A 20,000-nucleotide genomic window follows, 5' to 3' on the forward strand; every position below is an offset into this window, starting at 1 on the left:
CAGCTTGACAAAAACACAAACAAATAAATGAATCATTCAACACCAACGACACCACCAGAAGAAACAAAATGATTCAGATGTCGCAGAGACAGAATCAGGAAGAGAGCAGCGTCGTCATTACCCTTAGATCTTAACGCTCTCTGTCCCATACACGTTGTAGCCTTCTCTGTACGTGGCAAAGTTCTGGGGGTTGGTCGGGGGAGCTGGCTTCAATTTCTCAGCATTCTTTGCTAGTTTGAGCCGTTTGGTCTCTGCACGCGATTTGTAACAGAACTCAATCAGAGCCACCATCATGGCCAGCCCCAGCCCTCCAACCAGAATATAGAAGACTCCAGCCACATTGCTCAGGCTGAGAGCACTTGTCTTGTCCTGGGGAAGGTGAAGAACATAGTTAGAGGGTTTGCGGTGGAGAGAGTTCTGTAGAGAACAGTGCAGCCTACCAGTATGGCTCTAAAGCAAAGTATCTATAGGCCTCCAATTGATCCTTACAGTCTTGTTGAAATAACAATCGAATACCTAACACTTGGTAACTCACATGGATACTCTATTATCAGACCCCTTCTACAAACTCTCTCTCTGAGATTGAAATGTTTCTGATGCTACCAATGGCAGATCATACTACAGACTCCAGAGGCTGAGGTTGACTCTAGAAGAGGTCTGGACTGGTTTTCCTATAGTGGTGCAAGAAGTTGTGAGGAACATCTGAACACCATAGTCAGACCACTCTCCGATGAAGGAGAGACGAGTCACCACTTTAGTTTGATCTAGGTGAATGTAGAGCTTCCCCTATTCTACCGGTCTTCTTCCATATCAGGAAGCTGCGGTCAGTAACTCACAGGTCAACATTTCAAGCCTTAGTCCTGAAAAAATAAAATGTCTTGGTACACTGTGATACTGTGTAGTCAAATCTCTCTGACATCAAAACAATCCCCAAAGCCATTTTAAGATTCAAACCATTCTGCTGCTGCTTATTCACCCAAACATGTTGATTGAAAATTTGTTCATGAGAGTTTTACCATTTGCAGTTTAACCCTTTGAGGTTTGACTGAGAGTCTATATCAGTGGAAAATAGATCTGTTAGTTCATTAGCCTGGCTATGGTCTCAGAGGGTTAAATGAGAGGTTTATTACGTTCTTAGACTTCATGTGGGGTGGAAACAACAAGGATCTCTTCATTGCAACTCCTTGTTCAGACAAAAACACCCCACGGGGCTGTAACATCTTGCTGAAGTTAATTGGAAGCAGTCGCTCACAACAAGAACACTTTGTTTGTTCACCCCAAAACAGGAAGCTAAAGAACCCAATAGATACATTTCCATGCAATCTAGTAACAACACAGATAAATCAAATTTTAATTAAAAGTTTTAGTAAATAGAAACAGCAGCATAATGGTAAGAATATCATGAATGTAAAGTGTGAAAATGAGCAAAAATAGCACTTAATGTCAACAGCTAGTCAACAACTATTCAATGATGGTGTTTGATTATTTTACACAATTTACAATTTCCCCAAGCATATCCTAATGTAATTTATCATTACAGTTTGTGTGGGGGAAAAAAGCATTACCTATTTCTATAAAAATTACTTTAACATTAACATTAGCCCCCCCCAAATAAATGACAAAATATTTTTGGGATGTGATTAGAATTGGGGAAATAGTGCATTATGGATTTGAGCCACTTCTCCATTTTTGTTACATGTATGTGGCAGAATGTTGTTTGTATGAATAAATAACATACTAGGAGGTAAAGGGAGAGACAGTATAGCTAATCTAGATGTTTTAGCATAGTTTAGTATTTGTTCATATGAACACTGGGAATCAGCACAGAAGACCTGCGGAGACTGACCTTACTTCCAGAGTCCTTGGTTCCACATTCACCCTTATCGTACCACCATTTGTTTTTCAGCTTGTCTAAGATGCCTTGTTCACTGAGTTTCAATACAGCAAGGTTTACAGGAGTTCTTCACGTGGGAAATAACATAAATAACATCATATTATGTTATTTTATGTTATTCATAACTTCATAGCTTACATTATGTCATCACAAAGCGATCGAGCAGGACTCCTGGCCATTGTCACATCACAGAGAACAGGCATTCTAGTCTATTACCTTGTCGTCATTGACCAGCCCTAGTCTAGGGCCAGGGCCTGCTCCTATCGCTTCGAGTAATCGGCAGACGCTGGTAACAGGACGAGCAGGTACTGACTGTACACTCCGCTGGTCTGAGATTATCTAAAGCTGAGGAAGGAATTTGTTTGTGGGCACAGCAGAGTAGATGTCTGACCAGCACTTAACAAGTTTGATCCAACTAGAACCTTCTCTTGATTAACAGTAGCAGTAAAGGACTACAAGACAACTGTTGACCCGATATCTTCCCCGCCGGTAGAAGCAGAGGCTTGGACACCTCCTACTGCAACATCACAAGTTGGCTCTGAGATTTGGTTGCAAAGACAACATCAACTTTGAATCTCAGGACACTAATAATGTCATGTATTTTGACATGAAAATCAGCATTAAAATAGTGAATAAAGCAAAAGGTGTTTCACATGAACCTTTTCATAAGAAACGGTGCTGTTTATTGGTGGGGAAACCGTGTTGGATATAGGCTTTACTATATCCGCTTAGAAGGGGGATTACTGTCAACAGAACCAAGCTACAGTTTTATTACCGCTGTTTAAGCTCAGCTTTGGCACATCAGGGGAATAATACATGTGGTTTCTCTCTGTAATATGGTTTCATAAGAAGAAACTGATAAGTAATTGGCAACATTTATTTAGGATATTCTCACTGCCTTACAACTGACATAGTGCCTTTAACTGGGCAAGGTATGTTCCAACACTTATATATTTTAAATAAGCTATGATGCTATAATGTTATGAAGCTATGATGCTATGATGCTATGTGTGGAGTGAACAAATAAATAATGATGCATAATGATGCATAATAAGGAAGACTGTTCATGCTCTATATAGTCGCTATAGAAACAGACTGGTGATGTTCTGTATAGACCCTATAGAAACAGACTGGTGATGTTCTGTATAGACCCAATAGAAACAGACTGGTGATGTTCTGTATAGACCCAATAGAAACAGACTGGTGATGTTCTGTATAGACCCTATAGAAACAGACTGGTGATGTTCTGTATAGACCCAATAGAAACAGACTGGTGATGTTCTGTATAGAGGCTATAGAAACAGACTGGTGAGGTTCTGTATAGACCCAATAGAAACAGACTGGTGATGTTCTGTATAGACCCAATAGAAACAGACTGGTGATGTTCTGTATAGAGGCTATAGAAACAGACTGGTGATGTTCTGTATAGACCCAATAGAAACAGACTGGTGATGTTCTGTATAGACCCAATAGAAACAGACTGGTGATGTTCTGTATAGAGGCTATAGAAACAGACTGGTGGCACTCTACTCTACATCCCCTATGGAAACAGACTGGTGGCGCTCTACTCTACATCCCCTATAGAAACAGACTGGTGGTGCTCTACTCTTCAGCCCCTATAGAAACAGACTGGTGGTGCCCTACTCTACATCCCCTATAGAAACAGACTGGTGGTGTTCTACTCTACATCCCCTATAGAAACAGACTGGTGATGCCCTCTTCTTCAGCCCCCATAGAAACAGACTGCTGGTGCCCTCCTCTTCAGCCCCTATAGAAACAGACTGGTGGTGCCCTCCTCTACATCCCCTATAGAAGCAGACTGGTGGTGCCCTCCTATTCAGCCCCTATAGAAACAGACTGGTGGTGCCCTCCTCTACATCCCCTATAGAAGCAGACTGGTGGTGCCCTCCTATTCAGCCCCTATAGAAACAGACTGGTGGTGCCCTCCTCTACATCCCCTATAGAAGCAGACTGGTGGTGCCCTCCTCTACATCCCCTATAGAAGCAGACTGGTGGTGCCCTCCTATTCAGCCCCTATAGAAACAGACTGGTGGTGCCCTCCTCTTCAGCCCCTATAGAAACAGACTGGTGGTGCCCTCCTCTTCAGCCCCTATAGAAACAGACTGGTGGTGCTCTACTCTACATCTCCTATAGAAGCAGACTGGTGGTGCTCTACTCTTCAGCCCCTATAGAAACAGACTGGTGGTGCTCTACTCTATATCCCCTATAGAAGCAGACTGGTGATGTTCTACTCTACATCCCCTATAGAAACAGACTGGTGGTGCTCTACTCTACATCCCCTATAGAAGCAGACTGGTGGTGCTCTACTCTTCAGCCCCTATAGAAACAGACTGGTGGTGCTCTACTCTACATCCCCTATAGAAACAGACTGGTGGTGCTTTACTCTTCAGCCCCTATAGAAACAGACTGGTGGTGCTCTACTCTACATCCCCTATAGAAGCAGACTGGTGGTGCTCTACTCTTCAGCCCCTATAGAAACAGACTGGTGGTGCTCTACTCTACATCCCCTATAGAAGCAGACTGGTGGTGCTCTACTCTTCAGCCCCTATAGAAACAGACTGGTGGTGCTCTACTCTACATCCCCTATAGAAACAGACTGGTGGTGCTCTACTCTACATCCCCTATAGAAACAGACTGGTGGTGCTCTACTCTTCAGCCCCTATAGAAACAGACTGGTGGTGCTCTACTCTATATCCCCTATAGAAGCAGACTGGTGATGTTCTACTCTACATCCCCTATAGAAACAGACTGGTGGCGCTCTACTCTACATCCCCTATAGAAACAGACTGGTGGTGCTCTACTCTACATCCCCTATAGAAACAGACTGGTGGTGCTCTACTCTTCAGCCCCTATAGAAACAGACTGGTGGTGCTCTACTCTATATCCCCTATAGAAGCAGACTGGTGATGTTCTACTCTACATCCCCTATAGAAACAGACTGGTGGTGCTCTACTCTACATCCCCTATAGAAGCAGACTGGTGATGTTCTACTCTACATCCCCTATAGAAACAGACTGGTGGTGCTCTACTCTACAGGCCCTATAGAAACAGACTGGTGGTGCCCTCCTCTTCAGCCCCTATAGAAACAGACTGGTGGTGCTCTACTCTTCAGCCCCTATAGAAACAGACTGGTGGTGCCCTCCTATTCAGCCCCTATAGAAACAGACTGGTGGTGCCCTCCTCTTCAGCCCCTATAGAAACTAATTAGGCTCGTTAAATATGATGAATGGGTAATATATGTCTTGGGTTCCACTGGTGAACAATGTCCTCTGTGGACCTTTATGTCACGATACATTATCATCAGCAGGAGACGAGGAGATTACAACTCTGTGTAGAATATTATCTCCCTACAGCCCCTATAGAAACAGACTACTGGTAGTGCTCTACTCTACAGCCCCCATGGAAACAGCCGTATATATTTCCCCCCAAGCAGACACATCGATGGCTCTGAACGAACTTTATTTGACTCTTTGCAAACTGGAATCCATACATCCTGAGGCTGCATTCATTGTAGCTGGGGATTTTAACAAGGCTAATCTGAAAACAAGACTCCCTAAATTGTATCAGCATATCGATTGCGCAACCAGGGCTGGCAAAACCTTGGATCATTGCTATTCTAACTTCCGCGACGCATATAAGGCCCTGCCCCGCCCTCCTTTCGGAAAAGCTGACCACGACTCCATTTTGTTGATCCCTGCCTACAGACAGAAACTAAAACAAGAAGCTCCCACGCTGAGGTCTGTCCAACGCTGGTCCGACCAATCTGATTCCACACTCCAAGACTGCTTCCATCACGTGGACTGGGATATGTTTCGTATTGCGTCAGACAACAACATTGACGAATACGCTGATTCGGTGTGCGAGTTCATTAGAACGTGCGTTGAAGATGTCGTTCCCATAGCAACGATTAAAACATTCCCAAACCAGAAACCGTGGATTGATGGCAGCATTCGCGTGAAACTGAAAGCCCGAACCACTGCTTTTAATGAGGGCAAGGTGACCGGAAACATGACCGAATACAAACAGTGTAGCTATTCCCTCCGCAAGGCAATCAAACAAGCTAAGCGTCAGTATAGAGCCAAAGTAGAATCTCAATTCAACGGCTCAGACACAAGAGGTATGTGGCAGGGTCTACAGTCAATCACGGATTACAAAAAGAAAACCAGCCCCGTCACAGACCAGGATGTCTTGCTCCCAGGCAGACTAAATAATTTTTTTACCCGCTTTGAGGACAATACAGTGCCACTGACACGGCCTGCAACCAAAACATGCGGCCTCTCCTTCACTGCAGCCGAGGTGAGTAAAACATTTAAACGTGTTAACCCTCGCAAGGCTGCAGGCCCGGACGGCATCCCCAGCCGCGCCCTCAGAGCATGCGCAGACCAGCTGGCCGGTGTGTTTACGGACATATTCAATCAATCCCTATACCAGTCTGTTGTTCCCACATGCTTCAAGAGGGCCACCATTGTTCCTGTTCCCAAGAAAGCTAAGGTAACTGAGCTAAACGACTACCGCCCCGTAGCACTCACTTCCGTCATCATGAAGTGCTTTGAGAGACTAGTCAAGGACCATATCACCTCCACCCTACCTGACACCCTAGACCCACTCCAATTTGCTTACCGCCCAAATAGGTCCACAGACGATGCAATCTCAACCACACTGCACACTGCCCTAACCCATCTGGACAAGAGGAATACCTATGTGAGAATGCTGTTCATCGACTACAGCTCGGCATTTAACACCATAGTACCCTCCAAGCTCGTCATCAAGCTCGAGACCCTGGGTTTCGACCCCGCCCTGTGCAACTGGGTACTGGACTTCCTGACGGGCCGCCCCCAGGTGGTGAGGGTAGGCAACAACATCTCCACCCCGCTGATCCTCAACACTGGGGCCCCACAAGGGTGCGTTCTGAGCCCTCTCCTGTACTCCCTGTTCACCCACGACTGCGTGGCCACGCACGCCTCCAACTCAATCATCAAGTTTGTGGACGACACAACAGTGGTAGGCTTGATTACCAACAACGACGAGACGGCCTGCAGGGAGGAGGTGAGGGCCCTCAGAGTGTGGTGTCAGGAAAATAACCTTACACTCAACATCAACAAAACTAAGGAGATGATTGTGGACTTCAGGAAACAGCAGAGTGAACACCCCCCTATCCACATCGATGGAACAGTAGTGGAGAGGGTAGTAAGTTTTAAGTTCCTTGGCATACACATCACAGACAAACTGAATTGGTCCACCCACACAGACAGCATTGTGAAGAAGGCGCAGCAGCGCCTCTTCAACCTCAGGAGGCTGAAGAAATTCGGCTTGTCACCAAAAGCACTCACAAACTTCTACAGATGCACAATCGAGGGCATCCTGTCGGGCTGTATCACCGCCTGGTATGGCAACTGCTCCGCCCACAACCGTAAGCCTCTTCAGAGGGTAGTGAGGTCTGCACAACGCATCACCGGGTGCAAACTACCTGCCCTCCAGGACACCTACACCACCCGATGTTACAGGAAGGCCATAAAGATCATCAAGGACAACAACCACCCGAGCCACTGCCTGTTCACCCCGCTATCATCCAGAAGGCATAGGTCAGTACAGGTGCATCAAAGCTGGGACCGAGAGAATGAAAAACAGCTTCTATCTCAAGGCCATCAGACTGTTAAACAGCCACCACTAACATTGAGTGGCTGCTGCCAACACACTGACTCAACTCCAGCCACTTTAATAATGGGAATTGATGGGAAATTATGTAAAATATATCACTAGCCACTTTAAACAATGCTACCTAATATAATGTTTACATACCCTACATTATTCATCTCATATGTTAACGTATATACTGTACTCTATATCATCTACTGCATCTTTATGTAATACATGTATCACTAGCCACTTTAACTATGCCACTTTGTTTACATACTCATCTCATATGTATATACTGTACTCGATACCATCTACTGTATCTTGCCTATGCCGCTCTGTACCATCACTCATTCATATATCTTTATGTACATATTCTTTATCCCCCTACACTTGTGTGTATAAGACAGTAGTTTTGGAATTGTTAGTTAGATTACTTGTTGGTTATTACTGCATTGTCGGAACTAGAAGCACAAGCATTTCGCTACACTCGCATTAACATCTGCTAACCATGTGTATGTGACAAATAAAATATGATTTTTTAAATATTTTTTTTTATACATTATCATCAGCAGGAGAGAAGAAGATTACAACTCTGTGTAGAATATTATCTCCATACATTATCATCAGTAGGAGAGAAGAAGATTACAACTCTGTGTAGAATATTATCTCCCTACATTATCATCAGCAGGAGAGAAGAAGATTACAACTCTGTGTAGAGTATTTTCTCCCTACATTATCATCAGCAGGAGACGAGAAGATTACAACTCCGTGTAGAGTATTATCTCCCTACATTATCATCAGCAGGAGACGAGAAGATTACAACTCTGTGTAGAGTATTATCTCCCTACATTATCATCAGCAGGAGACGAGAAGATTACAACTCCGTGTAGAGTATTATCTCCCTACATTATCATCAGCAGGAGACGAGAAGATTACAACTCTGTGTAGAGTATTATCTCCCTACATTATCATCAGCAGGAGACGAGAAGATTACAACTCCGTGTAGAGTATTATCTCCCTACATTATCATCAGCAGGAGAGAAGAAGATTACAACTCCGTGTAGAATATTATCTCCCTCATGGCCAATGGTAATAGGGTGACCCGGAAAACATTGATCAATAATGCAGTAATCTGTTAACGTGCTACGTGATGCTGGAGCCTGAAACCCGACCTAGGTGATCAGTGATGTGGCGTGTGCCTCAGGATTATAGGTGATCAGAGAAAGGGTGTGTGTGTGTGGGGGGGGGCAGGATGCTCAGGAAGGATGAGTCCAGGTAAGCTGGCTTTTCCTACAGTTTCCCGTAGAGCCGAGACGTCAGACTTATTGAGAGATACTGAGAAGAAAAAAAAACTTTGAACACAACAGATGATCACCACAGTTCACTCACTGTCAGTCTTTCATCCGACGATGCCGTTGCTCATCAGAGATAAGTACCGGACCTTGAGGTGTGCACGGTGAACGGTTAAGAGCAGTGGAGATCCAAATGCTAATTCATGTATGAATGTATGGTACGCTCACAGCCGGATCAAAACGTTGATCCCTGAAGGGATGGAAAACCATACATACCTGAGCAGGTCCCGATGAAAGGCAGAGAAACATGTCAGAGAAGCAACAATACTGCTCTTCTACTGCAGCCGTCACAGCTGTGAGCCTCAACATCACTCAGCATACTGACTATACAGCACAGATTATTAGCACAAATGCAAGGTTGAAAAATAGAGCTGCAAAATTCCTGTGAATTTCCCATAATTCCTAGGTTTTCCAGAAACCCCTATGGGAGTATCCCCTGAATAAGGGGGAGAATAAGCAAGGAATGGAACCCTGCCAGAAGGAATCCTCAAACAGGGATTTCTGGGAAATCCTAGAATTGTTTATTTACTGGGACTTTTTTTAGTTCGTGAAATTTTGCAACCGTATATCAAAAATATAGGACACGTATTTGTGTACATTATAGAGATAAAACAGAGAAGCAGAGAGAGAAAGGTCAGGTGTTTTGGTTGGACATTACTAGATATTATAGAGAGGTTAGCCACGATGCTATTTTCAACATGTCATATTGTTGTAGCATTGCAGTTCCTGAGAATTCATGTCAAATGACCTTATAAAGTCATGACACCTTCTGTAAACCACAGTATCTGCCACAGATCGTCTGTAATCAAGCCACTTAGCTGACCTAATTCATTGCTTGAGTCACGACTGAGTCATTGGTCATTCAATTGATCTAAACTGTAGCAAATGTCAATGCCCTCTTTAAAATAGCATGATGCAAGCTTCATGGAACATAGTGTAAGTATGTTGATACCAAGATGACAAGGCTAAATGAAACACACTCTTATTGCATCACCTATTCCCAGGATGGATACAGCCATGTCTTGTGACGAGAGTAGAATAGCAAGCCGGAAGAGAAAGAAACCTGATTATCACAATGGTTATTGGGCTCAATTCTGGCTCTTGGTTGTACATGTTGCAATCAAGTGGTAAATTGTTTGAAAACTTTTGACACCACCTACAATTGTATAGATTTTTTGCTAAAATCATTATGAAAAAGCAACCAATTATAGGGGCAGTTCCACCGTGTATAAAATCTCAATTGAATTGAATGTAGTGGTACCACATGACCCACAGCCTTAAGAGATCAGACCTTCTCTTTCAGATTAGAATTCTCACGTTTACCCATAATGCTTAGTCCCCTCAAGACTCCGCTGTTCGCCTCGCCTATCTGAGCTGAGTTGCCTCAGCTGAGCAGCCATTTTGGGGGGTTTCAGCCAACGGGCTCTAGAGCCCAGCGTGGCTTCTCTAGGCCAGTCGCATGGGATGTCCAGAGAAGCAGCTGTATGACATGAGCAGCTGTGAAGCCATGTTGTGTCTGACAGACAAGAATAATGGAATGAAATACAGACATGGCCTTCACAAGAGGAAGGCGGCAGTCTCTGGCATCTAGATGCCATGTTTTCATAAATAGTTTGTGATAAACTATTTATGAAAGGTATCTTATAAAATACATACTTATCATATAATATATAACTTACAACAGGTATATTTTAGTCAGAGATCCATCCAATATGACAGAGATACTGTTATATCTAAATAGACCTCACACTGGCTCTACTTTCTCTAGACAGCATATAATACTTGACAGATATCATCTGCTGCACTGCAGATGTTAAAGACAGAGTTAAATCCATCTCCTCCTTTTCCAACTGCAGGACAACGCTATCCTCCTCACATCCCTCCCATCACTGAGAAGCAGTGAAAATAACTAGACTTCCTCCTTGTCAAACACACAACCAAACACTGGTCCACAGATCTGTATCCTTCCTCACAAAACTGTCTTTGTCAAAACAACTCAGCTTAGCCTTACCAGTCCATCTCCTTTACTACACTTCATGCTACCTCTTAGCCTTACCAGTCCATCTCCTTTACACACTTCATGCTACCTCTTAGCCTTACCAGTCCATCTCCTTTACTATACTTCATGCTACCTCTTAGCCTTACCAGTCCATCTCCTTTACTACACTTCATGCTACCTCTTAGCCTTAGCAGTCCATCTCCTTTACTACACTTCATGCTACCTCTTAGCCTTACCAGTCCATCTCCTTTACTACACTTCATGCTACCTCTTAGCCTTACCAGTCCATCTCCTTTACTACACTTCATGCTACCTCTTAGCCTTACCAGTCCATCTCCTTTACTACACTTCATGCTACCTCTTAGCCTTACCAGTCCATCTCCTTTACTACACTTCATGCTACCTCTTAGCCTTACCAGTCCATCTCCTTTACTACACTTCATGCTACCTCTTAACCTTACCAGTCCATCTCCTTTACTACACTTCATGCTACCTCTTAGCCTTACCAGTCCATCTCCTTTACTACACTTCATGCTACCTCTTAGCCTTACCAGTCCATCTCCTTTACTACACTTCATGCTACCTCTTAGCCTTACCAGTCCATCTCCTTTACTACACTTCATGCTACCTCTTAGCCTTACCAGTCCATCTCCTTTACTACACTTCATGCTACCTCTTAGCCTTACCAGTCCATCTCCTTTACTACACTTCATGCTACCTCTTAGCCTTACCAGTCCATCTCCTTTACTACACTTCATGCTACCTCTTAGCCTTACCAGTCCATCTCCTTTACTACACTTCATGCTACCTCTTAGCCTTACCAGTCCATCTCCTTTACTATACTTCATGCTACCTCTTAGCCTTAGCAGTCCATCTCCTTTACTACACTTGATGCTACCTCTTAGCCTTACCAGTCCATCTCCTTTACTACACTTCATGCTACCTCTTAGCCTTACCAGTCCATCTCCTTTACTATACTTCATGCTACCTCTTAGCCTTACCAGTCCATCTCCTTTACTATACTTCATGCTACCTCTTAGTCTTACCAGTCCATCTCCTTTACTACACTTGATGCTACCTCTTAGCCTTAGCAGTCCATCTCCTTTACTATACTTCATGCTACCTCTTAGCCTTACCAGTCCATCTCCTTTACTACACTTCATGCTACCTCATCTTCCTCTCTGTGTTTCCATGTAGCCAAGTTAAGGTTCTTAGTTTGATCTTTTGTTCCATAGACTGGTCAGAGTCTGGTAAATGACAGAAAGGCTACCGTTGAGCCTGGTTGGGACTCAACATTTGTTTTGGGTTGGGTTGTACCGTAGCTAACAAAGCGCATTAGAAAATCAAAGCGCTATAATAAAAATCTAATCAATAATCAATGATTCCTATCGAGTATTATTAACAGCCTTGCCGATTACTCTGCACCATGGTACCCGATCTGGTGACATCGAGGCTGACCTTGGAGTCACCTCCCCCGCTGCCGCACTCTCCCTTGTCGTACCACCATTTGTTTTTCAATTTGTCCAACAGGCCTTGCTCATTCAGTTTTAACACTGCCAGGTTAACAGCATTTCTTGAAACGATAAAACATAACTTGTAAGAAAATGCACAGGTCCGTGAGAAATCTAATGCATAGTCAATAGTAGTATAGTAGTACTATAGTATAGTAGTAGTATTGTGTAGTTGTAGTAGTAGTTATAACGATAATGATGATTGTTGATAATGGTAGTTAGACTACCACCAATAGTGATTATTGTTATTGGTAATATTATTATGAACTATTATATCTATTATGAAAATGATCTAGGTGTGATAATGACCAATTGTTTGACGAACATGAGCTAGATAGATCAGTAAGGCTTAGATGAAGAGCAGACATAGTGGTAAATATTGGACAGGAGTTATGAGGGGTTAGGTAGTTCAGAAACTGAAGTGTGCGGGACGGGGACACTAGTCATCATCGCTGAGAGGAAAAACAACAGCAGCAAACACCGTGCAATTAACATTCATAACAAGTGACAGTGCAGCTTTTTAAAGGCTACATGGAAACGCCGCTGAGCTGGTAAAAACATTCAAAGTGAAAACACAACCGTTGAGAAGGACAGCACACAGGACAGAAGGAAAGGTCGAAAGAGAGAAGAAACAGAGGAAAAGAGATGTTGAAATGATTTGTTAAACTCTAACACCCTGAAATGGATTCCCCTTTGGTTTAGGAAGAACAATAAAACGCACGTACAAATATACACATCCCATAAATCACCATTTTAAATCAACCTCGGTATCCAAGAACAATAAAAGATATGATACCGTTACCTCTTTGGGTCCTTTCCAAAAACAATAAGGTAGAAGAGAAGAAGAAGAAGAAGAAGGGCCAAACACAAGACATCAGGGTAGGTGGAATTCTATAACAACAAGGAGAATATCGTTATATTATCCCACCCACCTTAATGCTGAGCCTTTGGGCGTGGCCACACCGTATCCTTTAGAGTCGAGGTTTCCGCCCACTTTCATGGTGTCACAGGGTTTCCTCTGCTCTATGTACTCGTTCATGGTGGACTCCAGGAGGAAAGCAAACTTGCCCTTGGACTTTCGTACCCGGGCCACCCCGTCTGGCGTGGTCTTGACAAACACTGACGGTTCGGCCGATTTCATGTATGACCACATTTTCTCATAGACTGCTATTTTGGATCGCTGTTGAGACGGAGAGAGGGGGGGGGAAAGAGGAGAAGAGAAATACTAGTTTAGACATCAACGTCCATTGTATGGATGTTGTTCTGTTTCGGTACCTCAAAGATCTGATGCAGGACACCTCAAGCCATCTTGAAGTGTTTATAGATATCTTGGAAGATTTAGCGGTATGTCTGCTGGTAAGTTCATGAAATCTTTTAGGCCTGTGCATACTCATGAGGAACAAAAGATGCACAGTTATTATTAGACAGTAACATTACACATACTTGGTGGCCTACGGCCTACAGAAGTCTAGCAAGTCAAGCGTTGATAACATAGTAATGACCCAAATACGAATTTATACACCATTAAGTGAACACACAGAGAGAGAGAGAGAGAGAGAGAGAGAGAGAGAGAGAGAGAGAGAGAGAGAACACATCAGAAGAGGACACAGATGAGAGTTCCCCGGTTTCCCAGTATGGTGCCTGGGGTTAGGCTTAGTATGCCTGCTATACAATCTGTAGGAGTGAAGAGAGGACTTCTAGCTATCTATAATAAGCAACAATTTAATTATTCAATGCCGCTGGGTTCATTTTGGCAACACAGTTTCAAACTCCAAACTTCTGAATCCTGGTCTGGGCCAATGAAGAGAGAGAACTGCTCCCAAGTGGTAGTGTGTACTGTAGAGTGGATTCTCTCACAACTACAATACAGGTTCAATTTAGAATGCTATCTGAATGCTATCTGGGATCCATGGGATGTCCCTGCCCCCTAATCCCTAAGCCTAAACATAACCCCTGCCTTTACCTTAACCATAAACACAACAATAACCTTTACCTAACTTTTAACTTAAACCTTACCATTTTAAAATTGAACTTCAATGGGGTAGGGATGTCCCAACGATTCCGGATAGCAACAAACAATTTAGGAGCTAGAGGAGTACAGGAAGTGGGCCCAGTTGGCAACAGTCAATTGGACCAATGGGCCTATTGTCAATAGCCTATAGGGTAAGACTATGAACAAGCTGTTGATATGGCAACACCAATCAGAGGCATTGTTACAGTGGTGTCAAAGATCCAATTGTCTGGGCTTCCCCAGAAGGGTCACTTTAGGTTCAAATACTGAAACAGTCAAGGACTTACTTTTGCCAGATCAAAGATTTGAAGAGCATAAGGTGCATTGTATTATTAACTGAAGGCAGCACTTAGGTATAACCGCCATATTTCTTAATAAGTCTTGAAGTTAAATGAATCATGAATCATGTCAAGGGGGTGACACACCCAGTGTTCTCAAGCAGAGTAAACAACACACCAACTCTGCTTTGAAGTAACAAATAGATGCTGTGGAAAATACAATAACAGCACACACACACACACACACACACACACACACACACACACACACACACGCACACACAGAGACACACACACACACACACACACACACACACACACACACACACACACACACACACACACACACACACACACACACACACACACACACACACACACACACACACAGAGACACACACACACACACACACACACACACAGAGACACACACACGCACACACACACACGCACGCGCACACATGCACACACACACACACACACAGAGACACACACACGCACAAACACACACGCACGCACACAGACATGCACACATGCACACACACACACACACACACACGCACGCACACAGACACGCACGCATGCATGCACACACACACACACACACACACACACACACACAGACACACACACACACACACAGACACACACACACACAGACACACACACACAGACACACACACACACACAGACAGTGTGATGTGGATGAGAATATGTGGGCCGACAGACAGGAACGTCTGGATGTGTAGAGACAGCACAACAGTGCTGCGGGCAAAGTTGTGCCTTAGGGGTGGTTTCCTGTGTTTCTTTCTAATTTAGTTTTTTTTCCTTTGTGCCCCTTGGGTTGTCCAGTCTCTTTCAATCAATAACTCACATACAGTAATATGTAAATAGTACTGTTGAAATTGATATATGCCATAGAAGTGCAGCCTTGTGCATTTTCAATACAGTAACTGTCATCCAAACTGTAGCCTAAGTTTACATCAGGTAATACTGTCAAAGTACACAGTTACATTGACAACGTGCCTAAACATTTTGACGACCTTGTTCGTGAACAATGACTCAATGACTTATCATTATGATGACACTGACATGATCATTGGCATGGATATTTACTTTAGAAACATATCTATTGTATATTGCAGTTTGTACAAATTGTTCTGAGAAATGCACTTATTATTTTGCACATGTTAGGGATGATGTGAAAAATGCACCAAAGCGGCTGAGAAAAACTGTAACGGTGGGCCCTACAGTAGCTGGCTCAGTGTGTTCCAATACAACCTATTATGAGTCATCCATCATGCGACATCAGACCAGAGGGGTGAGGATCAGACCAGAGGGGTGAGGATCAGACCAGAGGGGTGAGGATCAGAGGGGTGAGGATCAGATGGGTGAGGATCAGAGGGGTGAGAATCAGACCAGAGGGGTGAGGATCAGAGCAGAGTGGTGAGGATAAGCCCAGAGGGGTGAGGATAAGACCAGAGGGGTGAGGATCAGACCAGAGGGGTGAGGATCAGACCAGATGGGTGAGGATCAGAGGGGTGAGGATCAGACCAGAGGGGTGAGGATCAGACCAGAGGGGTGAGGATCAGAACAACAACATAATGCAACATTAGAAGTAAACATTATGAATGAATGTTTCTCTCTGTCTCTGCATTGATGAAAAAGGCTTGAAGTTTGGGGATGTGAGTTGATGAGCATTCTATGTGAACACCTATATGGTTTAGAGAGAGCCCTGTTCCTGAAGAGATACCGTCCTGTAGGTTTTAACTCCAACCCTGTTCCTGGAGAGCTACCGGCCTGTAGGTTTTAACTCCAACCCTGTTCCTGGAGAGATACAGTCCTGTAGGTTTTAACTCCAACCCTGTTCCTGAAGAGATACATTCCTGTAGGTTTTAACTCCAACCCTGTTCCTGGAGAGATACCGTTCTGTAGGTTTTAACTCCAACCCTGTTCCTGAAGAGATACATTCCTGTAGGGTTTAACTCCAACCCTGTTCCTGGAGAGATACCCTCCTGTAGGGTTTAACTCCAACCCTGTTCCTGAAGAGATACATTCCTGTAGGGTTTAACTCCAACCCTGTTCCTGGAGAGATACAGTCCTGTAGGTTTTAACTTCAACCCTGTTCCTGGAGAAATACCCTCCTGTAGGTTTTTGGAATTTAAACCTACAGGAGGTTAGCTCTCCAGGAACAGGGTTGGAGTTAAAACCTACAGGAGGTTAGCTCTCTAGGAACAGGGTTGGAGTTAAAACCTACAGGAGGTTAGCTCTCTAGGAACAGGGTTGGAATTAAAACCTACAGGAGGGTAGTTCTCCAGGAACAGGGTTGGAGTGTAAAACCTACAGGAGGTTAGCTCTCTAGGAACAGGGTTGGAATTAAAACCTACAGGAGGGTAGTTCTCCAGGAACAGGGTTGGAGTTAAAACCTACAGGAGGGTAGTTCTCCAGGAACAGGGTTGGAGTTAAAACCTACAGGAGGGTAGTTCTCCAGGAACAGGGTTGGAATTAAAACCTACAGGAGGGTAGTTCTCCAGGAACAGGGTTGGAGTTAGTGATATGTATGACGATGGAGAATGGAATGATAGTATGGTTTAGAGTTAGTGATATGTATGACGATGGAGAATGGAATGATAGTATGGTTTAGAGTTAGTGATATGTATGACGATGGAGAATGGAACGATAGTATGGTTTAGAGTTAGTGATATGTATGACGATGGAGAATGGAATGATAGTATGGTTTAGAGTTAGTGATATGTATGACGATGGAGAATGGAACGATAGTATGGTTTAGAGTTAGTGATATGTATGACGATGGAGAATGGAACGATAGTAGGGTTTAGAGTTAGTGATATGTATGACGATGGAGAATGGAACGATAGTAGGGTTTAGAGTTAGTGATATGTATGACGATGGAGAATGGAACGATAGTAGGGTTTAGAGTTAGTGATATGTATGACGATGGAGAATGGAACGATAGTATGGTTTAGAGTTAGTGATATGTATGACGATGGAGAATGGAACGATAGTATGGTTTAGAGTTAGTGATATGTATGACGATGGAGAATGGAACGATAGTATGGTTTAGAGTTAGTGATATGTATGACGATGGAGAATGGAACGATAGTATGGTTTAGAGTTAGTGATATGTATGACGATGGAGAATGGAACGATAGTATGGTTTAGAGTTAGTGATATGTATGACGATGGAGAATGGAACGATAGTAGGGTTTAGAGTTAGTGATATGTATGACGATGGAGAATGGAACGATAGTAGGGTTTAGAGTTAGTGATATGTATGACGATGGAGAATAGAACGATAGTATGGTTTAGAGTTAGTGATATGTATGACGATGGAGAATGGAATGATAGTATGGTTTAGAGTTAGTGATATGTATGACGATGGAGAATGGAACGATAGTATGGTTTAGAGTTAGTGATATGTATGACGATGGAGAATGGAACGATAGTATGGTTTAGAGTTAGTGATATGTATGACGATGGAGAATGGAATGATAGTATGGTTTAGAGTTAGTGATATGTATGACGATGGAGAATGGAATGATAGTATGGTTTAGAGTTAGTGATATGTATGACGATGGAGAATGGAACGATAGTATGGTTTAGAGTTAGTGATATGTATGACGATGGAGAATGGAATGATAGTATGGTTTAGAGTTAGTGATATGTATGACGATGGAGAATGGAACGATAGTATGGTTTAGAGTTAGTGATATGTATGACGATGGAGAATGGAACGATAGTATGGTTTAGAGTTAGTGATATGTATGACGATGGAGAATGGAACGATAGTATGGTTTAGAGTTAGTGATATGTATGACGATGGAGAATGGAACGATAGTAGGGTTTAGAGTTAGTGATATGTACAGACATAGCTACATAATCTCTCTACATAAATACAAAGCTACATTATCTCAATACAGACAGACATAGCTACAGCATCTCTATACAGATATACAAAGCTACATTATCTCTATACAGACGGACATAGCTACATCATCTCTCTACAGACATACAAAGCTACATTATCTCAATACAGACAGACATAGCTACAGCATCTCTATACAGATATACAAAGCTACATTATCTCTATACAGACGGACATAGCTACATCATCTCTCTACAGACATACAAAGCTACATTGTCCCTCTACAGACAGACATAGCTACATCATCTCTCTACAAACATACAAAGCTACATTATCTCAATACAGACAGACATAGCTACAGCATCTCTATACAGATATACAAAGCTACATTATCTCTATACAGACGGACATAGCTACATCATCTCTCTACAGACATACAAAGCTACATTGTCCCTCTACAGACAGACATAGCTACATTAAATCTCTGAAGACAGGCATAGTTACATGATCTCTCTACATACAGGGATAGCTACATCATCTATATACATACAGGCATAGCTACACCATCTCTATACAGACAGACATAGCTACGTCATCTCTCTACATAAAGACATAGCTACATCATCTCTATACAGACAGACAAAACTACATTATCTCTATACATACAGACATAGCTACATAATCTCTCTACAAACAGACATTGCTACATCATCTCTATACAGAAAGACATAGCTACATTATCCCTCTACAGACAGACACAGCTACATTATCTCTCTACAGACAGACATTGCTACATCATCTCTATACAGAAAGACATAGCTACATTATCCCTCTATAGACAGACATAGCTACATCATCATCAGGAAGGAACAGAGGAAGGAAGGGACAGAGGGAGGAAGGGATGGAGGGAGGAAGGGACGGAGGGAGGAAGGGACGGAGGGAGGAAGGGATGGAGGGAGGAAGGGATGGAGGGAGGAAGGGATGGAGGGAGGAAGGGACGGAGGGAGGAAGGGACGGAGGGAGGAAGGGACGGAGGGAGGAAGGGATGGAGGGAGGAAGGGATGGAGGAAGGGATGGAGGGAGGAAGGGATGGGGACGGAGGGAGGAAGGGATGGAGGGAGGAAGGGATGGAGGGAGGAAGGGACGGAGGGAAGAAGGGACGGAGGGAGGAAGGGACGGAGGGAGGAAGGGATGGAGGGAGGAAGGGATGTAGGGAGGGAGGAAGGAACGGAGGGAGGAGGGGATGGAGGGAGGAAGGGATGGAGGGAGGAAGGGATGGAGGGAAGAAGGGGCGGAGGGAGGAAGGGATGGAGGGAGGAAGGGATGGAGGGAGGGAGGAAGGAACGGAGGGAGGAGGGGATGGAGGGAGGAAGGGATGGAGGGAGGAAGGGATGGAGGGAGGAAGGGATGG

The 20,000-nt window shown here is 43.7% G+C and overlaps 1 protein-coding gene across 1 annotated transcript in view; it reads right to left on the reverse strand.

Moving 5' to 3' along the window:
* Window positions 1–20,000, reverse strand: part of LOC109910292 (glutamate receptor 3) — a 241,687-nt gene that overhangs the window by 2,981 nt on the left and 218,706 nt on the right. The window contains exons 13-15 of the mRNA XM_031797265.1: window positions 13,347–13,594; window positions 12,362–12,476; window positions 122–369 (exon numbers count right to left, since the gene is read on the reverse strand). Coding sequence (XP_031653125.1) covers window positions 124–369; window positions 12,362–12,476; window positions 13,347–13,594 — 609 coding nt within the window. The 3' untranslated portion in view covers window positions 122–123. The remainder of the gene's footprint in view (window positions 1–121; window positions 370–12,361; window positions 12,477–13,346; window positions 13,595–20,000) is intronic.

The sequence above is a fragment of the Oncorhynchus kisutch genome, linkage group LG19 (assembly GCF_002021735.2).
Source record: "Oncorhynchus kisutch isolate 150728-3 linkage group LG19, Okis_V2, whole genome shotgun sequence".
Lineage (NCBI taxonomy): Eukaryota > Metazoa > Chordata > Actinopteri > Salmoniformes > Salmonidae > Oncorhynchus > Oncorhynchus kisutch.